Source organism: Budorcas taxicolor, chromosome 6 (assembly GCF_023091745.1).
Source record: "Budorcas taxicolor isolate Tak-1 chromosome 6, Takin1.1, whole genome shotgun sequence".
Classification (NCBI taxonomy): Eukaryota; Metazoa; Chordata; class Mammalia; order Artiodactyla; family Bovidae; genus Budorcas; species Budorcas taxicolor.
In genome coordinates this window covers 91,347,247-91,375,183 of record NC_068915.1, presented here as the reverse complement: position 1 = coordinate 91,375,183, position 27,937 = coordinate 91,347,247, and the positions used below count along the sequence as shown (strand labels likewise).

At 40.6% G+C, this 27,937-nt stretch overlaps 1 protein-coding gene across 1 annotated transcript in view; it reads right to left on the bottom strand.

Annotated features, from left to right (window-relative positions):
* Positions 1–23,324, bottom strand: part of SHROOM3 (shroom family member 3) — a 328,306-nt gene extending 304,982 nt beyond the window's left edge. The window contains exon 1 of the mRNA XM_052642061.1: positions 23,157–23,324. Coding sequence (XP_052498021.1) covers positions 23,157–23,324 — 168 coding nt within the window. The remainder of the gene's footprint in view (positions 1–23,156) is intronic.
* Between the last annotated feature and the right edge of the window lie 4,613 nt (positions 23,325–27,937).

Below are 27,937 nucleotides of genomic sequence, written 5' to 3'. Positions count from 1 at the left end.
TGACGGCTGAAGAACATATGAATGCACTTAACACCCCTGAGTTACACACTTGAAAAATGGTTACAATGGTAAATATATGTGTTGCATATTTTACCATAGTAAAAAGTCATCATTTTAAGTAAAAAAAAAATTACAACATCAAGACTACGTTTCTCGTAGAAATCTAGAGAAAGAAATGGAAAAAGAGGAAAATGTAAATCACTTAAAATACTATTATCTAGACACACCCATTTTTAATACTTTTGTATAAATAGCCTCCCAAATTTTGTCAAAAACAAATAAATAAAACTCAGGTAGTACTTGGTGTATTATTTAGCAATTTGCTTCTCACTCAGTACATATATATATCTTTCCGTGCTTAGATCAGTAGATTTACAGGTGGAGTTAGCCTTTCATACATGCAGGTTCAACCAATCATGGATCCAAAATATTTGAAAAAAAGATTGCAGAAAGTTCCAAAAAGCAAAACTTGAATTTGCTGCATGCTGGCAACTATTTGTTGCTAGCATTTACATTGTACTTATAACTATTCACAGGGCTTCCCAATTGGCACTGGTGGTAAAGAACTCGCCTGCCAATGCAAGAGACATCAGAGACACAGGTTCGATCCCTGGATCGGGAAGATCCCCTGGAGGAGGGCATGGCAATCCGCTCCAGTATTCTAGCCTGGAGAATCCCATGGACAGAGAAGCTTGGCAGGCTACAGTTCATAGGGCTGCACAGAGTCAGACACGACTGAAGCAACTTAGCACACGGCACACATAATATTCACACCTCATGTACATTGTATTAGGCATTATGATTAATCTGGAGAAGGCAATGGCAACCCACTCCAGTACTCTTGCCTGGAAAATCCCATGGACGGAGGAGCCTGGTAGGCTGCAGTCCATGGGGTCGCTAAGAGTCGGGCACGACTGAGCGACTTCACTTTCACTTTTCACTTCCATACATTGGAGAAGGAAATGACAACCCACTCCAGTGTTCTTGCTTGGAGAATCCCAGGGACGGGGGAGCCTGGTGGGCTGCCATCTACGGGGTTACACAGAGTTGGACACGACTGAAGTGACTTAGCAGCAGCAGTGGTGGCAGCAGCAGAGATAATTTAAAGTATACAAGAGGATGCACTTAGGTTATATGTAAATATAAGGGACTTGAGCTTCCAAAGATTCCAAGAAAAGGTGCTGGAACCAGTTCTCTCTTAAATACTAAAGTGAAGCGAATTGAAGTCGCTCAGTCGTGTTTGACTCTTTGCAACCCCATGGACTGTAGCCTACCACGCTCCTCCGTCCATGGGATTTTCCAGGCAAGAGTACTGGAGTGGGTTGCCATTTCCTTCTCCAAAGGATCTTCCCAACCCAGAGATCGAACCTGGGTCTCCCGCCTTGTAGGCAGATGCTTTACCATCTGAGCCACCAGGGAAGGGCTTAAATACTAAGGGATGACCATTTGTGTGTGTGGGTGGGTGGGTATACACACTACATCTGAATCATCATTTCTAGTGGCCCCACAGTTGTTAGACATTTAGGTTAGTCCTCTTTTTTTGCTCTCTTACATAATATATCAGTGAACATCCTTGTATGTACATCTTGGATGATTTTGTCTTTAGGATAAACCCAGCTGGAGAAGGCAATGGCAGCCCACTCTAGTACTCTTGCCTGGAAAATCCCATGGACGGAGGAGCCTGGTAGGCTGCAGTCCATGGGGTCGCTAAGAGTCGGGCACGACTGAGCGACTTCACTTTCACTTTTCACTTTCATGCATTGGAGAAGGAAATGGCAACCCACTCCAGGACTCTTGCCTGGAGAATCCCAGGGACAGAGGAGCGTGGTGGGCTGCTGTCTGTGGGGTCGCAGAGAGTCAGACACGACTGAAGTGACTTAGCAGTTTAGCAGCAGAGTTATATAATTGCTAAGGATGCACATTTTTCAGAGTTAGCCCTTGGTGCTCTCAATGTCTCAGATGGTCTGAACCAATTTGTATTCCCATGGATATGTGTGAAATTACACATATTAGAGGTTAAAAAAAAAGTTCTTAGTGAAATAAGTCAGACAGAAAAAGACAAATACTGTATATTTGCACATTTATGTGGAATCTAAAAAGTAAACCAAATGAACAAATACAACAAAATAGAAACAAACTCACAGATGTAGCAGACAAACTAGTGGTTAACAGAAGGGAATAGGGTGGGGGAAGGGAGCAAAATGGTAAAGACAATTTATGCAAACTACCAGGTATAAAATAAATAAGTTACAAGTTTGTAATGTATACCACAGAGAATATAGTCAATATAATAACTTTGTGTAATCTATAAAAATACTGAATTACTATTTTGTATGCCTGAAACTAATGTAATATTGTGAGTCAACTATACTTCAATTTTCAAAAATTCTATCTCATTAAAATGTTTATTTCTTTAAATGCTAAGAGGAATAAACGTTTTTCCTAAATATGCCACAACTCTCTGTTGTTCTTTTTTTAGGAATTGCATGTTCATGTCCCTTGCCAGTTTAACTTTTGTATGGATTTTTTCCTTATTTATATGTAATAGTTCTTTTATATTAAGAATCCGACCTGTATCATATCATTTATCAAATCATTTTAGTTTATGGAGCTTTTGCCATATAAATATTTTCAAATCAAATGCATTATCTTTTCTGTCCCTTATAGTATTTGCCTTTTCTATCATGCTTTCCTTCCTCCAAATTGTATAAATATTTATCTATATTTTATTTTAAAATATGAAATCCCATGGACAGTGGAGCCCAGTAGGCTGCAGTCCATGGGGCTGCTAAGAGTTGGACACGACTGAGTGACTTCACTTTCACTTTTCTCTTTCATGCACTGGAGAAGGAAATGGCAACCCACTCCAGTATTCTTGCCTGGAGAATCCCAGGGACAGAGGAGCCTGTTGGGCTGCCATCTATGGGGTCGCACAGAGTTGGACACGACTGATGCGACTTAGCAGCAGCAGCAAGCATGACATAATAAAGACCATATTTGAAAAACTCATAACTAATGTCACACTCAATGGTGAAAGCCTGAAAGCTTTTTCTCTAAGATCAGGAATAAGACAAAGACACCCATTTTCGGGACTTCCCTGGTGGACTGGTGGTTAAGAATCCACCTGCCAATGGAGGGGACATGGGTTCCATCTCTGGTCAGGAAGATCCCACGTGCTGCAGGGCAACTAAGCCCGTGTGCCACAACTACTGAAGTCTGCGTGTCTAGAGCCCATGCTCTGCAACAAGAGAAGCCACCACAAGGAGAAGCCCACACACCACAACGAAGACCTCAGGTCAGTTCAGTCTCTCAGTAGTGTCTGACTCTTTGCGATCCCATGAATCGCAGCACACGTTTTTTAAAAAAGACACCAATTTTCACTACTTCTGTTCAGCATAACATTAGAAGTTTTAGCCAGATCAAATAGGCAAGGAAAAGGAATAACAAACATACAAACTGGAAACGAAGAAACAAAATTATCTCTATTTGACCTGACCTTAGATGTAGAAAACCCCAAAAGACACACACACACACACACACACATGCACACACACACACAGAATTAATAAATTCTTCAAAACTACAGGATAAAAATTAACATACAAAAATTAGCTGTGTTTCTAAACTTAACAATGAACAACCCAAAAAGGAAATTAAGAAAACAATTCCAGTTACAACAACATCAAAAAGAAAAATTCTTTAGGAATAAACTTAACCAAGGGGGCGAAAGACTATACACTGAAACCTGTAAAACATTACTGAAAGATTAACCAAGACATAAATAAATAGAAAAACAGCCCATGTTTGTCTACTGAAAGACTTCGTCTTGTTAAAATGTCAATACTACCTGAAGAGATTGATACATTCAATGCAATCTCTATCAAAATCCAATGAAATTTTTGCAGAAAAGTCTGACCTAAAATTTATATGTAATCTCAGGGGATCCCAAATGGCCAAAAAAAAATATTTTTTTTAAAAAGAACAAAATTATAGATCTCATACTTCTAGATTTCAAAACTTATTAAAAAACTATAGTAATCAAAATAGTGTTGTCCTGGCATACAGACAAACATATAGACCAGTGGATAAACAGCCTAGAAATAGACTACAAATACAGCCAAATGATTTTCTGCAAGGGTCTAAGACCATTCAATATTCAAAAGACAGTCTTTTCAAGATATAGTATTGGAAAAGCTGAATATTCACATGCAAAAGAATGAAGTTGGGCCTTTACTTTACACTACACACAGAAGTTAACGCAAAATGAATCAAATAAATATAAGAGCTAAAACTATAAAACTCTTAAAAGAAGATACAAAGGAAAAGCCTCATGACATTAACTTTGGTCGTGATTTCTTAGATAGAACACCTGAAGTGTAAGAAACAAAAGAAAAAATTGTGTGCTTCATCAAAATTAAAAACTTTTGTTCATCAAAGGACACTATCAACCTGGTAAAAAGGCAATCCATAGAACGGGAGAAAATATTTGCAAATCATACAGCTGATAAGGGATTAGTATTCAGAATATATAAGGACTTCCCTGGTAGCTTAGCTGGTAAAGAATCCACCTGCAATGCAGGAGACCCTGGTTCGATTCCTGGGTTGGGAAGATTTGCTGGAGAAGGGATAGGCTACCCACTCCAGTATTCTTGGGCTTCCCTGGTGGCTCAACTGGTAGAGAATCCTCCTGCAGTGTGGAAGACCTGGGTTCGATCCCCGGGTTGGGAAGATCCCCTGGAGAAGGGAAAGGCTAAGGTCCATCTGGTCAAGACTATGGTTTTTCCAGTGGTCATGTATGGATGTGAGAGTTGGACTGTGAAGAAAGCTGAGCACCGAAGAATTGATGTTTTTGAACTGTGGTGTTGGAGAAGACTCTTGAAAGTCCCTTGGACTGCAAGGAGATCCAACCAGTCCATCCTAAAGGAGACCAGTCTTGGGTGTTCATTGGAAGGACTGATGCTGAGGCTGAAACTCCAATACTTTGGCCACCTGATGTGAAGAACTGACTCATTTGAAAAGACCCTGATGCTTGGAGGGATTGGGGGTAGGAGGAGAAGGGGACAACAGAGGATGAGATGTCTGGATGGCATCACCAACTCAATGCACATGAGTTTGAGTGAACGCCGAGAGTTGGTGATGGACAGGGAGGCCTGGCGTGCCTCCATGGGGTTGCAAAGACTTGGACACGACTGAGTGACTGAACTGAACTGAACCGAACCCACTCCAGTATTCTGGCTTGGAGAATTCCATGAACTGTATAGTCCATAAAGAACTATAGAAGAACAATAGCAAAACAACCTAATTTAAAAATGGGCAAAGAAGTTGAACAGACATTTCTCCAAAGAAGATATATAGATGGCTAACAAGCTCATGAAAAAATATTCATCATCACAAATCATTAAGGAAGGGAATCAAATCCACAATGAGACACCACTTCACACTAGTTAGGTGAGCTGTTTTTTAAAAGGATGAGGAGGAGAGAAGAAGAAGAAAAGCAGCAACTCTTGGCAAGGATGTGGAGAAACTTATTTCATTATTTTGCATGTAACCCACACTACTATTAAGATATAAATGTTTCAATCACCCAGAGAGATGCTTTGTGCTTCAGTCAGTCCCCAACCATTTAGTTTTGCCTGTTTTAAATATTCCTGGACATGGAATAACTCAGTATGCACCCGCCTGTGCTCTACCTTCTTTCATTCAACACAGTGTTTCTGTAGTTGATTTATGTTGTTGCACATACCTGTAGTTTATTGCTTTTTATGGTTGAGTGAATTCCATTGTGTGGATGTGCCATATTTCTTTACCCATTTCCTATTGGTACATATTTAGATTGCTCCTAGTTTGGAGCTATTATGAATACAACTGCTACAAACATTCCTGTGCAAGTCTTTTTATAAACATATATTTTCATTTTCCATGGTGAACCAATGAATTAGAGATTTAAGATCCTGATATCTGACTACAAGGAAGGGCACTCTTCCTTTGGAGAAGATCCTAGAATCCACAGCCTGAACATGCTGTGTTAGATCTCATTTCCTAAGCTGTCTCAAGAACAACGTTTTAGATTGTCCTGACTCCCTAAATAATTCGGGCACTGCAGTGTTTTCGTTAAAGCTTCATTTGGTTGTCTTCCTCTGCTACTTTAAATGTGTTAATCAAATCAATACTGAGTGCTCAGCATGGTAATATCTATTTTGTGATTCTTCTTTATTCTCTTTCTCCTTTTTTATTTCTTTTCCTTTCTATAACCAGAATAGAAGTGAGGTTTTTTTTTTCTTTACAATTCAATGATTTTTAACACAAAGTTGCACACCCATCACTGCCATCTACTTTCAGAACATTTAATCACCTCAAAAAGAAACTTTATACCATTTATAATTACTCTCCATTTCCACCCCTAGGTTAGGCACTCATTCATCTCCTTTCTGTCTCTATAGATCTTCCTGTTCTGGACGTCGCACATAAATGGAATTATATAATATGTGCTTTATTGTGCCTGGCTTCTTTAACTGAGCCTAATATTTTTGAGGTTAATCCAGTTGTAACATGTATCAATATTCAGTCTTTTTTTATTGCTAAACAGTATTTTATCATATAGCTATACCACATTTTGTTTATCCAGTTCATGGGCATTTGGATTTTTTCCACTTAACAGCTATTGCAAACAATGCAGCTATGAACATCTGAGTATGTCTTTTTTCAAAACTTTATTTTATTTTTATTTATTTGCATGCCAGGTCTTCATTGCGACATGTAGAATCTTTTCAGTTGCAGAATGGGAAGTCCCTGAGTATGTCTTTGTATTGACATATGTTTTCATTTCTCCTGGGTATATACTGGGTTGGCCAAGAAGTTTGGGTTTTTCCATAACAGCTTACGGGAAAACTCAAACGAACTTTTTGGCCAAGCCAATACTTAGACAGCTAATCACTGGGTGATACAGTAACTCCATGTTTAACATTTTAAGAACCTGCCATCTGTTTTTCCAAAGTGACGGAACCATTTTACATTCCTACCAGCAATAAATGAAAAGGTATATATTTAACCTCTATGAAACGACAGCATAAACAGGACAAACCAAGGAATTCTAAGAAGGATGCATCTTTTCCCCTGCATGAGAGATGGAAGGTTGGGAGTTGATTTTCTTCTGTACTACTTTCTGAATCTATTTTCTATTCCAAGGCTCCCTGGAGCTAGAGTGGGCATGCATGGGCTCAGCACTCAATGCCATGGGGTTAGAATGAACACTGACTTGCCAAGACCTCCTTCATTATGATGAAAATCCCCTCCCTGTGTGCACACATGCACACACACACAAACACAACTTTTTAAAATGCTTGCTAATTTCCACTACTACAAAGAAGGAAATACTTATCTTCCTTACCTTCTCTCTCTCTCTCTCTTTTTTTTTTTTTGATAGATGATGTATTTATTGCTCTCTTACTCAGAGTTCAGACTACTATAAAAGTACTTTAGCTGAAGGAAGTAACAATGCCTTTTGCATTATTATATTCAAATAGGAACACAGAGGAAAGAAGACTGGAAGCATAGTTAGTTGATCTTGAGCTGCCAATTTCATATAGCTGACAACATGAATTCTATGACATAAAATGCATTCATTATTCTATCCATTCAAGAGTAAGTTGAGGTTTAAGGCAGATTAATGGTTGTCACATGGAGCTACTGTTTGTCAGTCTTCAGTGAACTCAAGCAAAAAACAAGGAAATTGGGAATGGGCAACCTAGGGAGTCACAGCTCCAAAAGAAAAGCAGCTTCTGGTACTGAATTTGGCAATGGTACAAGTTACGCCAGGAAACTACATTTCAGTGTTGAAACGTTATTCTGATATTTTGTGGTTGGGGTGGGTTGGAAATTATATTTTATTGCTTGCTTAGGAGCCAAACTTCATACCACTGACAGATTAGACTGTCAAATATTCTGGACTGAAAAATAGTATGTCGTTCACCTTGCTTCTTGTGCTGTGTGTATAGAATGAATTGAGAAAGAAAAGAAGCAACATAACTAATCTTCTAGAAAAGAAACTATGCTCAGAGACAAAAAGCAGATCTAATTTTCTCTGTCTGTTCTGCTCAAGAACCACATTTTCTTTAACCACTCACCTATAGAACCTGAAGAATAAAAGGACCTATGGAACAAAAGACAGACTGGATCTTCCTCTCAGAGGGGTGGGGAAAGTCTCTTGCAGCTTGACTGATACAGAAAATAGAAGCCAGGATGAAAACAGTGAGGCTCACCAACCCATTCAATGGAGAAAAATGAGAAAGGCGGGCCCATGGGGAGCAGGCAGAAGATGAAAGGGAGACTTGCAAAACATAACATCTAGGAATGAATTTCTGCTTTCATTAGCACCCAAGAAAATATTACATCTAAGGAAGTATGAGATTCCTCCTGTTTGAATTCCAGAGCAGAGTGAAAAGAGATTTACATTAGATTTTAAGTTCTGGCTTTCACATTAGTAAGCATTTCCTAAACAGTGGTTGTTTTAGTTTAGGTTTCCCCAGTAGCAGACTCTGAGACAAGAATTCAAATGAGGGGCTTCCCTGGTGGTCCAGTGGTTAAGACTCTTCCAATGCAGGGGGCACAGTTTCGATCCCTGGTGAGGGAACTAAGATCCCACATGCCATGCGGCATGGCCAAGAAACAAAAATAAATAAAAAATAAAATTAAAAACAAAAGAATTCAAAAGCAAAGAGTTTCTCTGGGAAGTAAAGAAAGCTCAGAGCAAAAGTGGGCAAAAGAGATAAGAGAAGGAAAGCAGTCCCATTTTCAAGCCAGGCATCACCATGGGCAACTCCAGTGGAAACATCACCTCCCTCTTACCTCATTCAAGGGATGAAAAAGCTGAGCTGTTCATCTTCACTCAGTCATGGGTTGAGAGTTGCTCCCAGAGTCATTAACCAAAGGAGGAGGCAAAAGAAAGTCCACAGGCAGAGAAATCAAGATGCTGACAGTAGGAAAGTGTTAGTCGCTCGGTCGTGTCCGACTCATCGCAACCCTATGGACTGTAACCTGCCAGGCTCCTCTGCCCATGGAATTCTCCAGGCAAGAATACTGAAGTGGCAGCCATTCCCTTCTCCAGGGGATCTTCCCAACCCAGGGATTGAACCAGGTCCCCCCACATGGCAGGCAGATTGTTTACCATCTGAGCCACCATGTAGCTTCAACAGAGGGAAGTCCAGCCTTTGTGCGGGGGCAGTGAAAGGCTGAGGGAACGTGAGTGGTGGCACCTGGATTAGCTGCAAGTGACACGAAAGTAACCAGAGAACACATTCCCTCTTGGGGTGCAGGGACCTTGTTTGCTGTGGTTTCCTTGATCGTGTCACATTTTAGGCACTCAATAAATACCATATTAGTGAATACATGATAATAACTTGGCTTTAATCCTAGCACCATCATCTGTGGAAAACCTCTTTTCTCATAGGTAAAAACAAATCTCCTGCTATTATCAATAATAAATGACAGACCCTAACATAGAGCCTGACCCACAGGGGGAACCAAGTAAATAGAAATATTGTTATTATATGTCCATTTCCTTTTTTGGTGGCCCTCCCTCCTTTGCTTTGCTTTTCTCTCACAGAAATGAAAGGCAGCCGGAGCACTTGATAGTGCTTGAGTTTTGAAATTTGCAATGTATCTTGGCCCATACAAACGGTTTCTTCCTAAAGGTCTAATTCATTGACTTTCATATATAGGGGAAGCTGTGACAGCAATTCTTTCAAGAGAGAACCAACCCTTGTTAGTTTCGAGCCAAGACCACCACTATGGAACTATGAATGCGTTTTGAAGATCGAGGCTAACTCTTTTAACATGACTGCTGCTTATACTTATTCTTGCCTGGAAAATCCTATGGATGGAGGAGCCTGGAAGGCTGCAGTCCATGGGGTCGCTGAGGGTTGGACACGACTAAGCGACTTCACTTTCACTTTCACGCATTGGAGAAGGAAATGGGCAACCCACTCCAGTGTTCTTGCCTGGAGAATCCCGGGGACAGGGGAGCCTGGTGGGCTGCTGTCTATGGGGTTGCACAGAGTCGGACATGACTGAAGCGACTTAGCAGCAGCAGCAGCAGCAGCTGCTGCTTATACTAAGGTCAGTGGTTGCCTTTTTCTGACCTGCTGTTCATCAGTAATTACTCCAAAGTGAAAATATGGAAAAAAAAAATTAAACAGTAAGAAGAAAGCATCAGGTATTTTCTGCTTTCTCATTCCCAAAAATTCACTCACTCTCCTACTCTTTTAAGGTTTTATCTCAACACTCAACATATATATTTCTTTCAAGTATCTAGTAAGATCCCAGGTCTGAATTCCAATAGCTCATTTCCCAAATTCCATGAAACAAACCCTGAAAAATGTTAACTTCTCAGAAGACGGCACACAAGATGATAAAAGCTTAAATTATACCCGTAGAACTTTCTTCATAAAAAATTTAACCTCTCAAAGGAAAAGAGTAAGTCCATTAGTTGCAGGACTTCAATCTTTCTTCTTACCTTCCAGCAAACGTGTAACTCAGGATATAATTCAATACCCAAAGTGCTAGGCACTTAGTCCAACTAACCTGAAGAATGCTTATTTCACTTAACTAGCTTGTGTTTTGAGATCTTCTTAAAATGTTGAGATCTTTAGAGTTTAGGATCTGTCTAAACCAGGTTTCCAGGAGCCAAGAAGAGGTGAGGGTTAAGGACACTTGGTGGATACTCCTCCATGAAAGACCATCTGTTGTGCTACTGAGCTTATAATCAGGTCTCTTTACCAAGCTGCAGTGGCATGAACTTAAAACCTCCCAGAAGATCAGCACTCTACCAGTTTGAAACTCAAAACTGATCGTGATTCAGATGTAGGTGTTTTCATAGACCCGCCTGGGGTCAAACCATCATCTTTCTCCACCAGTTTTCACCCTTTGCAGCCTCTTTCCTCTCACTCTCCCTTTATGTTATGTTTTTATATGTTTTTATAGTGTTATGTTTTTATCCTCTATGTTTCTGAAAAGAACAGTGGGCTAGATGACATATTGTATTAGTTTCTCATTGCTGCTTGTAACAAAGTACCCTGGAATTGGTGGCTTCAAACAACAGAAATATATCATCTACCAGTACAGGAGGTCCAAGCTCAGATGGGTTTTACTGGAGTAAAATAAGATTTCAGCAGTATCATGTTCTCTTTAGAAGCTCCAGAGGAGAGTTGCTCCCTTGCTTTTTTCCAGCTTCTCAAGGTCACCTGCATTCCTTGGCTTGTGCCCTCCATCAGTCTGACCTCTGCTTGCATCTCTCTCTCCTCTCACCTACAGCCTGTGCTCCAGGACAGGAGAAGCTACCACAATGAGAAGCTGGAGCAACACAACGAAGAGTAACCCCTGCTTGCCACAACTAGAGAAAGCCTGTGCAAGGCAACCAAGACCCAGTGCAGCCAAAAATAAATAAATGGAAGGGGAAAAAGGAATTGGCACAAAAAATCACCTGGAGTTTAATTAAATGCAATTGGCCCATCCCACCATAAGTAGAGACAGAATCACGGTGTGATAGACCATCTCTTCACGCCCCGCATTTAAATTCCATCCACAGTCCTTTCTGTAACTTACAAGGTCCTCTTTGATCTGACCCCTGACTCCTTTGCGTTTTGATGTCACACTACTCTCTTGCCTACTGCTGCTGCTGCTGCTGCTAATTTGCTTCAGTCGTGTCTGACTCTGCAACCCCATAGACAGCAGTTCCCAGCCCACCAGGCTCCCCCATCCCTGGGGTTCTCCAGGCAAGAACACTGGAGTGGGTTGCTGTTTCCTTCTCCAATGCGTGAAAGTGAAGTCTCTCAGTCATGTCCGACTCTTTGCAATCCCATGGACTGCAGCCCACCAGGCTCCTCCGCCCATGGGATTTTCCAGGCGAGAGTACTGCTCTTGCCTACTACAATATACTAAAACTATGTCCCTTCCAAAGTTCATATGTTGAAACCTACTCCCTCAGTGTGATGGTATTTAGAGGTGGGTCCTTTGGGTGGTGATTAGGTCATGAGGGTAGAGCCCTCATGAATGGAATTTGTGCCATTTTAAAGGAAACCTCAGAGAGTTCCCTTGCCCTTTCTACCATATGAGGACACAGTGGGAAGATGCCGTCTATGGATCAGGTAGTGGGCCCTCCCCAGATACTGAGTCTGCCAGTGCCTTGATCTTGGACTTCCCAGCCTCCAGAACTGTGAGAAATAAATTTCTGTTTGTAAGTCACCCAGTCTATGACATTCTGTTATAACAGTCCACACAGAAGAAGACACCTGCTCTACTCCCCAAATGCCTTTCTTCAGGTTTCTAAAACATTCCAAGACCTTCCTTCCTCAGCCTAACTTATAAACCTCTTTTACATCTGATTTCTTGTATCACATCCACCAGGTTTTAACTCAGAAGTCATCTTATCAGGAAACTCTTCTCTAATTACCCTATTTAAAGTAAACCCTGTTCCCCATACCTCTCTACCCAACGGACACTACCATTCTGGAATCCATCCTTTTTTTTTTTTTTTTTTTTGGTAAAAACACTTACCAATTCTGAAATTATTACGTATAAACATGCTTCCCACTAGTCTATTTCTACTAGACTATAAGCTCTACAGGGGCAGGGAATTATCTGTTCAGGTAGAAACTATCAACAATTATCCATTTAGGCCATGATACAGAAAGTCAGTCAAGTATCATCTTTGTTATGTGAGTTGCTAACTTTAGTATCTACTACTCTCCCACCAGTCCATAATATCACATCATAAGTAAACTTTGGAAGTGTTTTGTCATTTCAAAGCACTGTCATACAGTTTAATCCTTTGAATACTTATAACAATTCCATTAGGTGAGAATTTCCATTTTTAAAGATGAGGACACAGGTTTAGGAAAGCTATGTTACTTGCCACAGTGACACAGCCAGTTAAGACTATGGCAGAAATGAAATTTGTTCATTTTCACTCCAAGCCCTACAGTGTCTGGGATGTGTATTTTGCTATACTGGACAGCCTTGATTAAAATGAAAAGAAAAAAATAACACAGAAGTTATAACCCTAAAGCAATACAGATATATCAAAAGGCATTTAAAAATAAAGACTTATAGAATGGACTTTTGGACTCTGAGGGAGAGGGAGAAGGTGGGATGATTTGGGAGAATGGCATTGAAACATGTATACTATCATGTAAGAAACGAAGTGCCAGCCTATGTTCGATACAGGATACAGGATGCTTGGGGCTGGTGCATGGGGATGATCCAGAGAGATGATATGGGGTGGGAGGTGGGAGGGGGATTCAGGATTGGGAGCTTGTATACACCCGTGGTGGATTCATGTCAATGTATGGCAAAACCAATACAGTATTGTAAAGTAAAATAAAGTTTAAAAAATAAATAAATAAATAAAAATAAAGACTTTAGTTAGATCTCATAAATCTCTAAGGTAAAATGCAGTTCAAGTTCGAGAAGGATATAATGAATAGATGTATGAATGGCTGAGGAATGAAAAAAAAGTACATGACGTAATAGGAAATTCAGGCTCAGGTGCCCAGGACAGAGAGTTTTTCACATTAGTCTGTGAAGTTAGAAAAGCCTCCTCTGAAGTCAGGAATGAACTGTCACTTCCATTCTATAGATGGAGATATGCAAATTCTCTTTTGCAGGGATAGTCATTAGAAGACGAGGAAAAACAGTGCTCAGATTTAGCAGAGTCTTTGCGTCACTTCATTTTGTTGATAAGGGCCCAGGATGTCAGAGCACGAGAGATGGGTGGGATGAACGGAGTGGAAGAACAGTGACTCTGCAGCTCTTTAGATCAAGATGTTTATTGTTTCGAAGTACCTCAAGAGAGAAGGGGAAAAATCTGTCTGTTGGTTAGTTAAGATCCAGAATGTTCTTTGGGGTTTTGCTTTTTCGAAGATTGATAGAAAGTCTCTCATTATGTGTTTCCAATCACATTGTGGATTCACTAAGGTGAAACTGACAAGTATTTCTTATTTTGTGTTCTTGGCATAGGAGGCAGTGCCTTGGGAAGCTACAGTTTTAAAGGAAAGCAGAGTTCTCACAGATGCAAAGAGCCATCTGGCACACCACCTCAGCAGACTACTTGAAGAAAAGTTATTTCCAACAACATTGATAGGATCACAAATTTGGTCTTTGTCTAACAACACATAACACTTTAAGAAGTTTAGATAGTTTATAAATGTTTAAATAAAAAAATGCAAATTTTCCCATTTTCTCCCAGTCAATTCAACAGACATTGAACCAAACATTACATATGTGCAAGATGTCATTAAATTGAATGTCAAATTCAACTAATTTATCTTATAAAGTAGCATGTTCTAGTAACATGTTTGCACATTGCCCTTGACATCTTTCTAACAAAGACTCTAAAGAAGATCCTTTTTAATATTCATTTGTCTTCTTCATTAATACATTTTCATTTTCATCATTGCTATGCATAGTTTAAACACTGTGGATAAGAGAAAGAAAGAAGGAAGAAAAGGAGGGAGGAAAGAAAAGGAAAGAAATGTCCTTAGCTTCCGAAAGTTAGCAGCCTAACCAGAAGCACACACTCAGTCTATTTGCTATGGCAGAAACTATCTTGGGAAATAGATTAACTTTATTGTGTCTCAGTTTTCTCTCTGTATATGAGGAAGTTGAATAAGATGATTGCTGAGATTCTTTACAGCTCTAACATCCTATAGGCCATTCAACATTTACTGAGCAACTGTTGCATGTGAAATGGGAAGTATTTAACTAGAAGAAACAAGATGTATAGCCTGAGTAAAACTCTTTTGGCTTTAAAGTGATTACAATTTATTGGCCAAATGCAAACAACTAACTGTACTAGAGGATGGCATGAATAAAGGTGCTGGGGACACAAGAGGAAGACTTGATACAAATTTAGGACTTGGTACAAATTCAGGAAGGAACAATGAGAGACCAGACAAGCTGCTTTAAGGATAGCAGAGAGATGAGGCTACCCTAGTATGAAGGGTAAAGGGTGTTAAAGGAAAGAGCAAGAACAGTAGGGAAGGAAACTCAGAAAACACTGGCTATTTTAAAAGGTCAATAACAAGCTAATCAAGCTTGGTTCTTGGAAAAAGATGGAAAAGGTGACTTTGGGATGAACTAAATCAACCAGCCCAAGGTCCTGGAGGAACTGCCTAGAAGCCAATTTCACAATGAATTCAGAAACCAAGGCTCATAAACTCATAAGATAATTCTTATTTTAATGCAGAAGAAATGGACCTAGAGAGACTGGCTGATGGTATGTTGAAACTGAGGATCACTAAGGAAGCTAGAAGGTGGTAGAGTGCTCAGCGTAGACAGATGGATATAGAAAAACCAGCAATGAGGAAATCTCAACATGTTCATCCGGACAATTTAAGTATGTTCCCAATGAATCATTTCCCAGCCTATGGACTGTTTCTATTTCCAAGGCTTCTCACAATGCAGTTCATTTTATCTTAAAATGGCAGGTTGATTAGGGTGTTTCAGATGATTGTCTTCAGAGGAGGAATTATGAAGAGGATTCAGGGATGAGCTCATTTCACTGAGGCTAGAAAAATCCAATGAAAGAATCCATTTTAATATGAGTAGTGTCAGACACCAGGAAGCCAGGGGACATGTGTTTGAGGTTATCCTCTGATATCACCTAGCAAACACACTCCCTTATACATCACGAATGGAAAGATGGGGCTGAGCTGGGATAGTGAGCCAAGCCTTGGTAGGGGAAGGCTGCGACTTAGATTGAGAGGAAGAGAATGATGGTGGTATAGGTGGTAGACGCAGTTTCAGAGAGGGAGGGGTAATGGTGTGGAAGATGGAACCAACAGCCAGTTGATATCAGGAAGTCTGTGTCATAGTCCACCCTGGCCCTGGCACAGTGAGCTCGCAAACCCAGGAGGCAGGTGGCAGGTATGGAGGTTGTGTACGGACCCAGTAGCATGGGCACCACCGTCACCAAGGCTGATTTAGCTATCAATGCTGCCAAAGGTTCAACTGGCCAGCAAACAGAGACAAATGCTGAACTTACCTGTTTCAACATCCCTCATAGAAACCAATTACCTACTTGGTGGCAAGTTGATGACACTGGACCTTTTTACTCTGGAAGGGGCAGCTGTTCCTCTGGACTGGAACTGACACATATTCTAACCATAAGCCTTCAGTCAACATTGATATTTGGGGGCTTACAAGTGTTTGATCTCCTCAATAGGATCCTACATAACAACCCCTCTGATCAAGGGGGTTGACAATGGGCATATGTTGATGGGATCCCCCAGTTCTGTCACTCATGAGAGCTGCTGGCCTGGTAGAGTAACAGGGCCATTTTTTGAAGTTCTAGCTGTGGCTGGCACATAAGAGAGTCCAGTCAGACCAAAGATACCTCTCAGGGGTAGGAATCAGGAACGTGTGCTCCTCATATCAGTGACATAAGAGTCAATGGCTGACCTTCAATCCTGAGGCCCAGGACTCTTTTAACACACATGAAAAAAAAAATGCCTTTCCTTTATTTATTTTTTCTTTTTTTCCTTTATTTGTTTTCTACAAGTGACATCAGAGGCTAAAAACAGAGGACCCGGATAACAGGTGTTGAGCACCAAGACTCCTGCCTGTGGTAGCTTCTTAGATACTCTGTCCTCCAGCCCAGCCCTTTGAGGTATCCAATTTTTTTGAACAAGTGGAATCATTTCCAACAACAGGGCCATTCAGAAACACTTCATTTATCCACAGGCTCTTCTGAGAGGATCTCTGCTTGACTGCTTCAAGGAGCTCTCTGCTGGTGACAGCTTTTCTGTGTTTGTCGAAGGATAGTCTAGCGGCCTTCAGGTTAATCTGTTTCAGGGGCTCCCCAGGTGGTGCTAGTGGTAAAGAACCTGCCTGCCGATGCAGGAGATGTGAGAGAGCAGTTTCGATCGCTGGGTTGGGAAGAACCCCTGAAGCAGGGCATGGAAACCCACTCCAGTACTCTTGCCTAGAGAATCCAAAGGACAGAGGAGCCTGGTGGGCTGCAGTCCATGGGGTCGCTAGGAATCGGACACAACTGAGCAACTTCACTTTCACGCATTAGAGAAGGAAACGGCAACCCACTCCAGTGTTCTTGCCTGGAGAATCCCAGGGATGGGGGAGCCTGGTGGGCTGCCCATCTATGGGGTCGCACAGAGTCGGACACGACTGAGCAACTTCACTTTCACTTTTCACTTTCATGCATTGGAGAAGGAAATGGCAACCCACTCCAGTGTTCTTGCCTGGAGAATCCCAGGGACGGGGGAGCCTGGTGGGCTGCCCGTCTATGGGGTCGCACGGAGTCGGACACGACTGAAGCGACTTAGCAGCAGCAGCAGCAGCACAGTCCATGGGGTTGCAAAGAGTCAGAAACCACTGAACACTTGTCAGCAGCAGGACCAGTGCACACAAAAACATCTCTCTCTCTCTAGGTGAAGACACCCAACAACACTTCCTAAGGAATGTCAAGTGACCCCTCCTTTTAGGGTTCTGAAACTGCTTACAGGAGTTCCTACACCTATTTTGTGCTTAGTTGCTCAGTCATGACCGACTCTTTGTGATCCCATGGACTGCAACCCACCAGGTTCCTCTGTCCATGGGAATTCCCCAAGCAAGAACACTGGAGTGGGTTACCATGCCCTCCTTCAGGGATCTTCCCAACCCAGGGATTGAACCTGGGTCTCCCACGTTGCGGGCAAATTCTTTACCATCTGAGCCACCAGGGAAGCCCAAGAGTATTGGAGTTAGCAGCCTATCCCTTCTCCAAGGGAACTTCCTGACCCAGGAATCGAATCAGGCGGATTCTTTATCAGCTGAGCTACCAGGGAAGCCCATACCTATTTTCAGGGGACTTTATACGACTGACATTATATATAAAATTTTATTATTTATTTTTGGCTCTTCTGGGTGTTCATTGCTATGTGGGCTTTTCTCTAGTTGTGGTGAGTGGAGGTTACTCATTGCAGTGGCTTCTCTTGTTGCGAAGCACATGTGCTTTAGTAGTCGTGACATATTGGCGCAATAGCTGCAGCACATGGGCTTAGTAGCTCCACGCATGTGGGACCTTCCTGGCTCAGGGACGGAACCCGTGTCTCCTGCAACAGCAAGTGGATTCCTTAACACTAAGCCACCAAGGAAGCTCCAGGACTAAGATTTTTTGTTTTCCTCTAATACATTTTAAAACATATACAATAAAGAGATTAATCCCATATTTTACCCAGATCATAGCTCTAGAATCTAGACAGAGCCAGATATTAATATTTGGTATCCATGGTGACTGAAGAGCAGAGGACCCTGGAGAATCAGGATGCCTGGATTCAAATTCCAACTCTAGCACTTTCTACCAGTCATGAGAGCTCAGAAAGCTGCTTAAATTCTGTGTCTCAGTCCTCATGTGTAAAACTAGCTTCATAATATCACCTGCCTCATGCAGTTGTGAAAATTAAATGAATTAACATGTGGATCTCTTGGAATAGACCTTGGCACCGAGTGGGCGCTCAGTAAGTACAAGCATTTACTGGTTGTGGTTGTTTGTTGTTGTCTGGTTGTTACTTGACATGCTGAATCCTAGGGGCAGGTGCTTCCCCACAGCAGGTGGAACCGTTCTCAGCCACAATACTGTGTGAGTCATAATAAAATCATGCTGCCAACTTCCTGAACTATTGAATTACTTGAGCTTCTACATACAATCCTTTTTTTTTTTCTTTAAAGCTACCCTTTCTTTTTGAAGTTCACAGATTACAGAGGCTCTTTCCTCAACTCCACCTTTCCTTTTCAAGGACATTAAATCCCAAAGAAAGCAATTTGGAAATGACTTCTTTTATTGCCACCCTTTGGTAGCTCCTCTTCCCCCATTCATCCTTCCATCTCATTTGTACCTAAAGAAAAATGATACTTCATTCATTATATTGTCATACTGTGCAGCTTATAATTATATAAGTGTACGTGTCTTTCATATCGAGGATTTAACGTGTACTATCCCTTCCCTTGATTTCCTTTCTGGTTCAGTGGTAAAGAATCTGCCTACCAATGCAGGAGACTCAAGTTCGATCCCTATGTTGCGAAGATCCCCTGGAGGAGGGCATGGCAACCCACTCCAGTATTCTTGCCTGGAGAACTTCATGGACAAAGGAGCCTGGCCAGCTATAGTGCACAGGGTCACCAAGAATCAGACACGACTGAGCGACTGAACAACAATGGGAAACTGACACACATTCCATCTCCAGAGATCTGCCTAGTATCCTCACCTCACGGGACTCTGCCTCCCTGCTCACGCTGCTCCCTGCTCTGTTCTGTCTTTGATTAGTCATTCAGTAAAAGTTATCGAATACCTACTCTGTGCCAGGCACGTCTTGGAAATGCAAGATGAATAAGACATAGCCTTTTCATTTACTCAACAAATATTTGTGTACCCAGGCTCTGAGTCAGATGTGGTAGAGATGGGAAAAAAAAAAAAAAAAAAGTCCCAGGCTTTCAACAGGCTTTTAAACTTCTGCTGCTGTTGCTGCTGCTAAGTCACTTCAGTCGTGTCCGACTCTGTGCGACCCCATAGACAGGAGCCCACTGTCCCTGGGATTCTTCAGGCAAGAACACTGGAGTGGGTTGCCATTTCCTTCTCCAATGCATGAAAGTGAAAAGTGAAAGTGAAGTTGCTCAGTCGTGCCCAACTCTTCGTGACCCCATGGACTGCAGCCTACCAGGCTCCTCCATCCATGGGATTTTCCAGGCAAGAGTACTGGAGTGGGGTGCCATTGCCTTCTCCGTTAAACTTCTGAGAAGTCAACATAAATTTTTTACAAGTGTGACTTGTTGTAATAAATGTATGGTACAGGAGGACAGAAGAGAGACCATCTAACCCAGCTTAATGAAGTCAGGAAAACTTGAGAGAGAGGAAAAAATGAAGCTTGGATGAATATGAGTTTGCCAGACAGACAGGATAAAGAGAGAGATTCAACAGCTTTGAAGCAATGTGGCACTTGAAATCTGGCTAGTGTATATGAGAAACAGAATTTAAAATTGCATTTCATTTTAGGTGTGTGTGTTCAGTCATGTCTGATTCTTTGCGACCCCATAGACTGCAGCCCGTCAGACTCTTCTGTCTGTGGGATTTCCCAGTCAAGAATATTGGAGTGGGTTGCCATTTCTTTCTCCAAAGATTCTTCATGACCCAGCAATCTAACTTACATCTCCTGTGTCTCCTACACTGGCAAGCAGAGCCTTTACCACTGGGCCACCTGGGAAGCCCCATTTCATTTTAGTTCCTCTTAATTAAACTGGAAATAGCCACATGTGGCTCTTGGCTACCATGCTGGACAGAGTGGATCGCACCAGACTATACCCCTGAAAAGGAAGGAGACTGTCTTCTCTTTCCTCTTTTTCCACTTCTTACTAACTGGAAAGCAGATGCTGTGGCAAGTCACCTCGGACCAGCAGATGGGACATCACCCCAGGGATGGAAGTAAGACAGTAGAAAGGACCATCTTTCAGTTTAGCTTAAGCTCACATTTTCATGTGAAAGAGACATCAATTTCTGTATTGCTTAAGCTATTGTTATTTTGGATCTTTATACAGCAGACAAATTTGTATCCTAACACAATGTCTCTTACAATAATGAAAAGCAATAGTCATAATCTTGCTAAGATTTTTTTTGAGATCTTCCTGTGTACGAGCCCCTGTGCTAACTGTTCTAAGTGCCTGCATCCCATTTAATCTCCACACATAATGATAAGGGAGATAATTGTTTATTCCCATTCTGCAGATAAAATGAAGCCTTACCAAAATGGCTCATCAGTGGTAGGATTAGATCTAACAGCAAACCATATTCTAGGGAACAGATACGTAATTATCTTTTCTTTTTTAAGGTTCAAGTCAGCTTTTATCAGCTTGACCTTTATTTCCTCTTCCTTTAAAACTTATTTATTTGTTTGTTTGTTTGGCTGAGCCAGGTCATAGCACACAGGATCTTCAAACTTCGTTGAGGCATGTGGGATCTAGTATCCTGACCAGGGATAGAACTTGGGCCCCCTGCATTGCGAGTGCTGAGTTTGAGCCACTGGACCACCGGGGCAGTCCCATACATAATACCTTATCATTAAAGATCAGGAAAATTGACTGTAAATCAGAGTTTTAAAATGCAGAGATGACATTTATGTCTGTGGCAGACATTCTCAGCCACCCAGCACCCATTACCTCCCTCTTCCTGAAAACAGAACCTCAATTTGTTCAACTAGTGGGTGGAGATTCTTTGACATCAGGAAGAGTAGGTTCCCACTGCAGAACCCAGGAGAGAAATTCTGATTGGTCTAAACTAGTAATAGTAGTTTCATTCCCCTTGGCCAGTAATTGGTCTAAGGATCAATGAGATGTAAACACAAGTTTGATAGGGAGGGTGACCCTTTCCAAACAAAAAGCCACAAGTCTGCCCAGAATGAAGATGCAATGATGGAAGTGTGGCATCCATCTTGCAACTTTAATGATAAAAGCCAACACTGAAGAAGGCAGAGTGGAAAGCTAAGTGAAGTTCTTGATGACATTATTGAGCTTCTCCTTATCTGGACAACCTAACTCCAGACTTCTTATAAGACGAAAAAAACGAATCCCAATTTACTTAGGTCACTATCAATCGGGTTTCCAGTTACTTATAGCTGTAAGCCTTTCTGATACACATATATGTACACCTATCTTTTGTTTTCTTAGGAAAGACAAGGAAAAGTCACACAGTGTACAGTGCTATTTCACACACTCTCGGCTGACTCCTGGAAGCCAATTCTACTGGCTCACCCACAGTAAGAATTGTTTTGCTGCTGTTGCTTAGTTGATCAGTCGTGTCTGACTCTTTTGTCACCCCATGGACTGCAGCCTGCCAGGCTCCTCTGTCCATGGCATTTACCAGGCAAGAATACTGGAGTGGGTTGCCATTTCCTTCTCCTTTTCCTGACCTAGGGATCGAACCCACGGTCCAGATTCTTTACCGCTGAGGAACTAGGGAAGCAAAAGTCATTTCAGTCTTTCTCAAAACACCTGTTTTGGTGAGATAGGAAAACAGACCTTAATAGGTAACAGAGTTCAGGCAAAATGCATATTTATCTCTTTCCCACCCTTAAACTAAAAAGAAATTTCCCCTCAATTAGAAATATTTATTCTGTAATGCTTTGATATGTAAAGCACTTATGTTCTGTTGTTTTAGACTCTTAATATTCTGAAATTGTAAAATAAATTTGTTATCTTTCTTTTTTAATTTATGTTTTAATTGAAGGAAATGTTTGTCAGAAACCAATAAAATTCTGTAAAGCATCCTCTGTAAACTTTCTTAATCTCTGTAGCTTTAGAGAAAAGCAGAAGCACTAAACTTCATGCATTAAGAGGATTCATTCAGTGGGTATACCTTGCCACACCAAACAGAAACGAAGAATTGAGGCATGTTACAGAATGACTGAAGTTTAAAAATGGGCTTAAATCATAGATAAATAGAAGAGGCAGAAATACTGTTTTGCTCTTGAATTATACCGAAAGCGGATTTTATTCTATAATTCTGAGTGTGCAAGAAAAATAAATAATTTTTATGCAATCAGTTATCCAGAATTTCAAACAAATTCTAAAATCTTTTGGAATGCTAGATATAACACTTTTAGTGGAAAGGAGAAAGAGCGGATATATCTCTAGCCATATGCTAAATTTGTTGTTGTTGTCCAGTTGCTCAGTTTTATCCGACTCTATGACTCTATGGACTGCAGTGTGCTAGGCTTCCCTGTCCTTCACTGTCTCCTGGAGTTTGCTGTGTTACATGTTAAATAAAGATGCACATATACAAATATATACCATGCCACCACCTTAACTACGGGGTTAATCTTTAATCTGATTCACAACTGAAAAGATCATGTGGCAGCTGGTTTTACACTATTTCATTCACAAAAAGAGATTATCCATTAGACAAGCACATTTTCCCCTGGAATTTTCACAGAATAAAGGCGCCAGACACATTTTTCTTTAAACACCAAGCTATGCAAAATATTTTCCAGATATAATCAGAAGGGTATGAAACAGCAAATTAAGTGTCAGACAATCTTCAGCATTATCTGTGTTTTTGAGAGATCTGACAAGTTGAAAAAGCAGTTTGATTAAGGAAAAAAATATTGGAAAAGGCAACATACCTTAGAGATGATTAATGGTTCCCCATGCTCCAAACCACCTTTCAGAGTAAAACCCCAGGGAGCTCCTCCCTGCAGGAACGCTTCCAGATAAACGTACCGTCCCCTGGAGGTCCTGTTAGGGGTTAGTGTGGCACTGGTCTCATCGAAGTCCTCCGTCGTCCTCATCATGGCAAACGCATGATGCCTCGAGTTAAATTTTAAACGCCTGAAGCAGTTTCAGGAGAATGGTGTTTAGCATTATGCCATCCTTCGCAATCCACGCTGGCCAAAAAAAGACGTTTTCAGAAACTAATTCTTTCGGATGTAAAAGGTTCTTGTGAGCTTAACTCCAAGATGCTGAGCCAGGAGGATTTTTCACTTCAACGTTTCTGAATGCAACTCTCCTCCTGGAATTCCCGGTTCTCACTAAAGCCCCGGAGGGGTGTATATCTCTCCACTCCGGTAAAAAAAAAAAAAAGAAACAAACTTCTTTCACTGTCACTCTCCAGACTGCCTCTATGTCACACACACCCACGCCAAATTTTTTCCAGCAGATTATACAGAGAAACTTAAAGTCCTCTTACAATATGGTAAGAAAATTGCAAAAACTCAACTGCATACCTCAATTTTGATTATCAACCCTTTCTTCCTCTCTGACTGAAATTTACCATTACAATAGCCTCCCATCTTCCCAGAAGTAGCTTTAAAAGAAGCTACTATGCTTCTGCTAGCTTCAGAAGTTTCTAACTTGTTCCAAACAGATAAGCTGTGCTGAAACTTATTTGTCTATGTTTTTCAGCAATAAGTTCAATCTGTTTCTTGAAAACAAAAAAGTTTTTCCAGGATGCAGAGAAAAATGGGAAAAAGCATGGTAAATTAACCTTCTCTGGAAAAAAAATATCCAGGCGGCAGCTCAGTCCTTTTTTTGGTATTTTCAGTGATGAGCAGCCACTACTGCAGCCAAGGCTGTACTTGCCTTTTCTGAAAGAGTAAGTTCAGTTCGTAAGAGGAAAATGGATTAAGGCAAACAGAGAGACCGTGATCTTTCTGCACAGTAAGCGCTGCTATGTGGAATTCAGAGCCTCACAAAGACCTGACCAATCACAACAGTCTTTCACTTGATAAACCGTAGACAGTTAAAAGTACGGTACTCACAGCTAATCAGCAAGTAGTAAAATAGTTGATGGACTAACCCCACCTTGTTCCAATTAAAGCAGAATCCCTGGGAGCGAGACATAAGCATTGACATTTTTTTAAAAACCTCTGAGCAATTCTGCCCTGCGGCCAAGTTTGCAGAGCTTTTTGGTAAACATTTAAGTGTCAAGGTGGTAGCACAGGGCTTTATTTTGTTCATTAGAAGAAAATGCCAAGTAAAATTTATAAATGACTTCTCATCTTGAAATAGGACTCTCCAATCAAATTTCTCCTTGTTTGATTCAGTACAAACAGGTCACAGGCTTTCTTCTATATTGTAATTGTAATTTACTCCAAGGCTCTTTGTTATCCATTCTTTAAATGAAAAGAAATACTTAGTGTCTGGCAAGTAATAAGCACTCAAGGTGGAATGTTGTTTGGATTTCAGGTTAGCAATGGAATTTTGTAATAATGTTATATAAAATTTGACATAAAAACTTTCTATTAAAAATTTAAATAGTGTAAGATAACTGTATGTTTTAGCCAGAAGCCCCAGCTATTAAGTTGGAACAACTTAGAATTATTTCCAGGGGATATTTTGCTAAAATTTTTTTTGTTTAAAAGTACGTGATGTGAATTCTGTTGGATACTGACGTTTTGATATCAATTTAATTTTGGTGTTTGTACCTATAGTTAATGAAAAGTTAATATAATAAAGAAGCAGATATAATATGCAAAGAAGTCTATACGATGTTTAATGTACAACAACACATGACAAGTGTTATTTGCTTTTCAGTAGTAATTTCATCTGTAGGGCTCAAAGACAAAATAAAGAAAAATCTCATTTTAATGTAATGATAGTATTTTAGTGAAAACAAAAGGTGTACAAAATGAAAGTAAATGGTAAACATTGTTTGAGTCTTAAGAGTAATTTATGCAATTTTTATTGGGGTTTCCTTTTACAACTTAATTTATAAATAAAGAATAGAAGGTGAAATCTTGACTTTTCTTTCACTCCATTATTAAAATAAATATGTATACAGAGAGAGAATATTTAAATAAAAACCAAGGTAAATGAAGTTTCTTTCTGAAAAGTATTTGTGTGTGTGTGGCATTTACAGTCTTGCTCCTGATTCATTTTGTAAAATATGGGATTTCATAGAATCAACATTTAATATTAAAAGTAATAAAACCAAAAACAAGATGGAAAGGAAGTAAGAACACGTTAAGCAGTGAATAAAGAACTCAGGGCTTGTGGACTGATGAAACCTCTATTTTATATAATCACCAAAACTATATGACATAAATATTTAATGAAACTTGATAAATAATTTGAAAAATAAACCATATAGAACTTGTTGGACACAGTGTAGCAACTGATAGATCAAGGTTAGAATAATTTTTTCCCTCTTCTTCCATTGCTCACAATCAAAGAACGTACCCTTGTTTTAAAGGTAAGTGCATTGAGGCCATGAGAAGCCTAAATAATCTGACCAGCATCCCTGCAAGCAGCCTTCTTATTGTTCAGTCACTAAGTCATGTCTGGCTCTTTGTGACCCTGTGGACAGGCTTCCCTGTCCTTCATTATATCCCAGAGTTTACTCAAACTCATGTCCATTGGATCAATGATGCCATCCAACCATCTCATCCTCTGTCACCCCTCTTTTGCTCCTGCCCTCAATCTTTCCCAGCATCAGAATCTTTTCCAGTGAGTTTGATCTTTACATCAGGTGGCCAAAGTATTGGAGTTTCAGCTTTAGCATCAGTCCTTCCAATGAATAGTCAGGACTGATTTCCTTTAGGATTGACTGGGTTGATCTCCTTGCAGTCCAAGGGACTCTCAAGAGTCCTCTCCAGCACTACAGTTTGAAAGCATAAGTGGGCATAAAATTAAAATCGTCAGACGCTTAGGAATGGACTCTCAGTTTAAGGTAGGTCTTTGCATTTATGGCTAAAGGAAAATTGTTTATGTGGCCAGCATTGCTAATTCATAAGGATAACTTCTGTTAAGGCATGTGACTTGGACCCAAACTCTAATTAGAGAATGAAATTAGATCCTCTCCCCTCTCTAGACAGAGAAAAACAACCCTATTGTCTCAAGGTGCTGACAGTGGAAAGAACCGTGAATATGAATGTCTTTGACCTTGCAGACCCAAAAGGGTCTCAGGACTTCCCAGGATACCCAGACTACATTTTGAGAATTGCTGGCCTCAACCAAGCACCGCCATACCTGAAGCTATCCCATTTTTACCAGTTTGGTGAGCTTATAAACACATGTGTAGTTTTTCCCTGAATAGCTGGAATTGGGTTTCTGTTACTTGCAACTGAGTTTCAAGTAAGCACAATGAAACCCTTCATGGTTTTTCCTAGTTTAGGAAAAGGTTTAGGGAAGCTTAGAGCTGTCTCATGGGGGGGCTTCCCAGGTGGCGCAATGGTAAAAACCCTCCTGCCAATGCAGGAGACTCAAGATATGTGAGTTCAGTTCCTTGGGCGGAAGATCCTCTGGAGTAGGAAATGACAACCCGCTACAGTATTCTCGCTTGGAAATTTCCATGGTCACAAAGAGTCGGACACAACTGAACACACACACACAGTGCTGTCTCACAGAGGTAGCTTTGAATGTTGTTTTCCGTTTTCCTACTTCTTCTCTCCTTCTTTGTGCCTCTAAAGTAGAATTACTTTTACTTTCTTATCAAATTCTTCCTTCATAATAAATAGGTTCCACATATCTCACAACTTTCTATCTCTGTATGAAAGATTCCCAATATTGTAATTGTTCATCTTGCTGTTACTGTAATATGGCCCCAGAGCAAAAAAGTTCAATCATATTGACTCTCCTGTTCTTCTGGAGTGCCAATTCCAAATGTGCTTTTAAATGTCACTTGCCTAATCATCGTTCTGATTTCTTAGAAATCATACATCACTCTATTTGTTAACGTTACTGAAGGAAAAATATGTTCTTTTCAAAATGTTCACTCCTTGATTTTGTCATAGCAACCTGTGTGTCTTTCTCTTTTGTTTTAGCATTTTAAGTGTAATTTTTAAATTATTGGGTGTTTTGAATGCCTTTAAATTTAGTATTTCAAAGATTGAAAATTCACTGGGTTGTCTCTGAAAATAAAAAACTCAGAGTGACATCTAGTGGCTCTTCTGGCTTACTAAATAGTCATCAAAGGAACTGTACACAGTTTAAACTGTACCTTTGGAAGGTTATTTAGATTTTCTTAGAAAGAATGTCTCAGAACCATCCCAAATAAACAAAAATCAACCTTATTTTAAACCTTGCACAGTCTCTCTAGGCAACCTTTCAGATGTAAAAAAAAAAAAAAAAAAATCTCTTCATGTGTCTCTTTCTTAAGGGTGAAGAAAACTTCCAAGCCGACCTTCCCTCACCCTTAAATGCCAAGAAGCCTCAGCTGAAGAGTCACTTAAACGAGGACTGGGAGAGGACTGGAAGCCCGAAGAGTAGTTAAAAATCATCAACTGCTAGAACTGCCCCTGAAGCAGTGTCCTAGCTCTACAGAATGTGGATACTCAAAGTGGGGTTCCCCGAGAAAGGAGCGAGGGGCGATGGATGCTGGATTTGTGGTTTACAGCACCAGCTTCACTCACCATCCTGAGGGCTGTCACAAAACTGCCAGAGCACAATCAGTTCACATCTTTTGGGA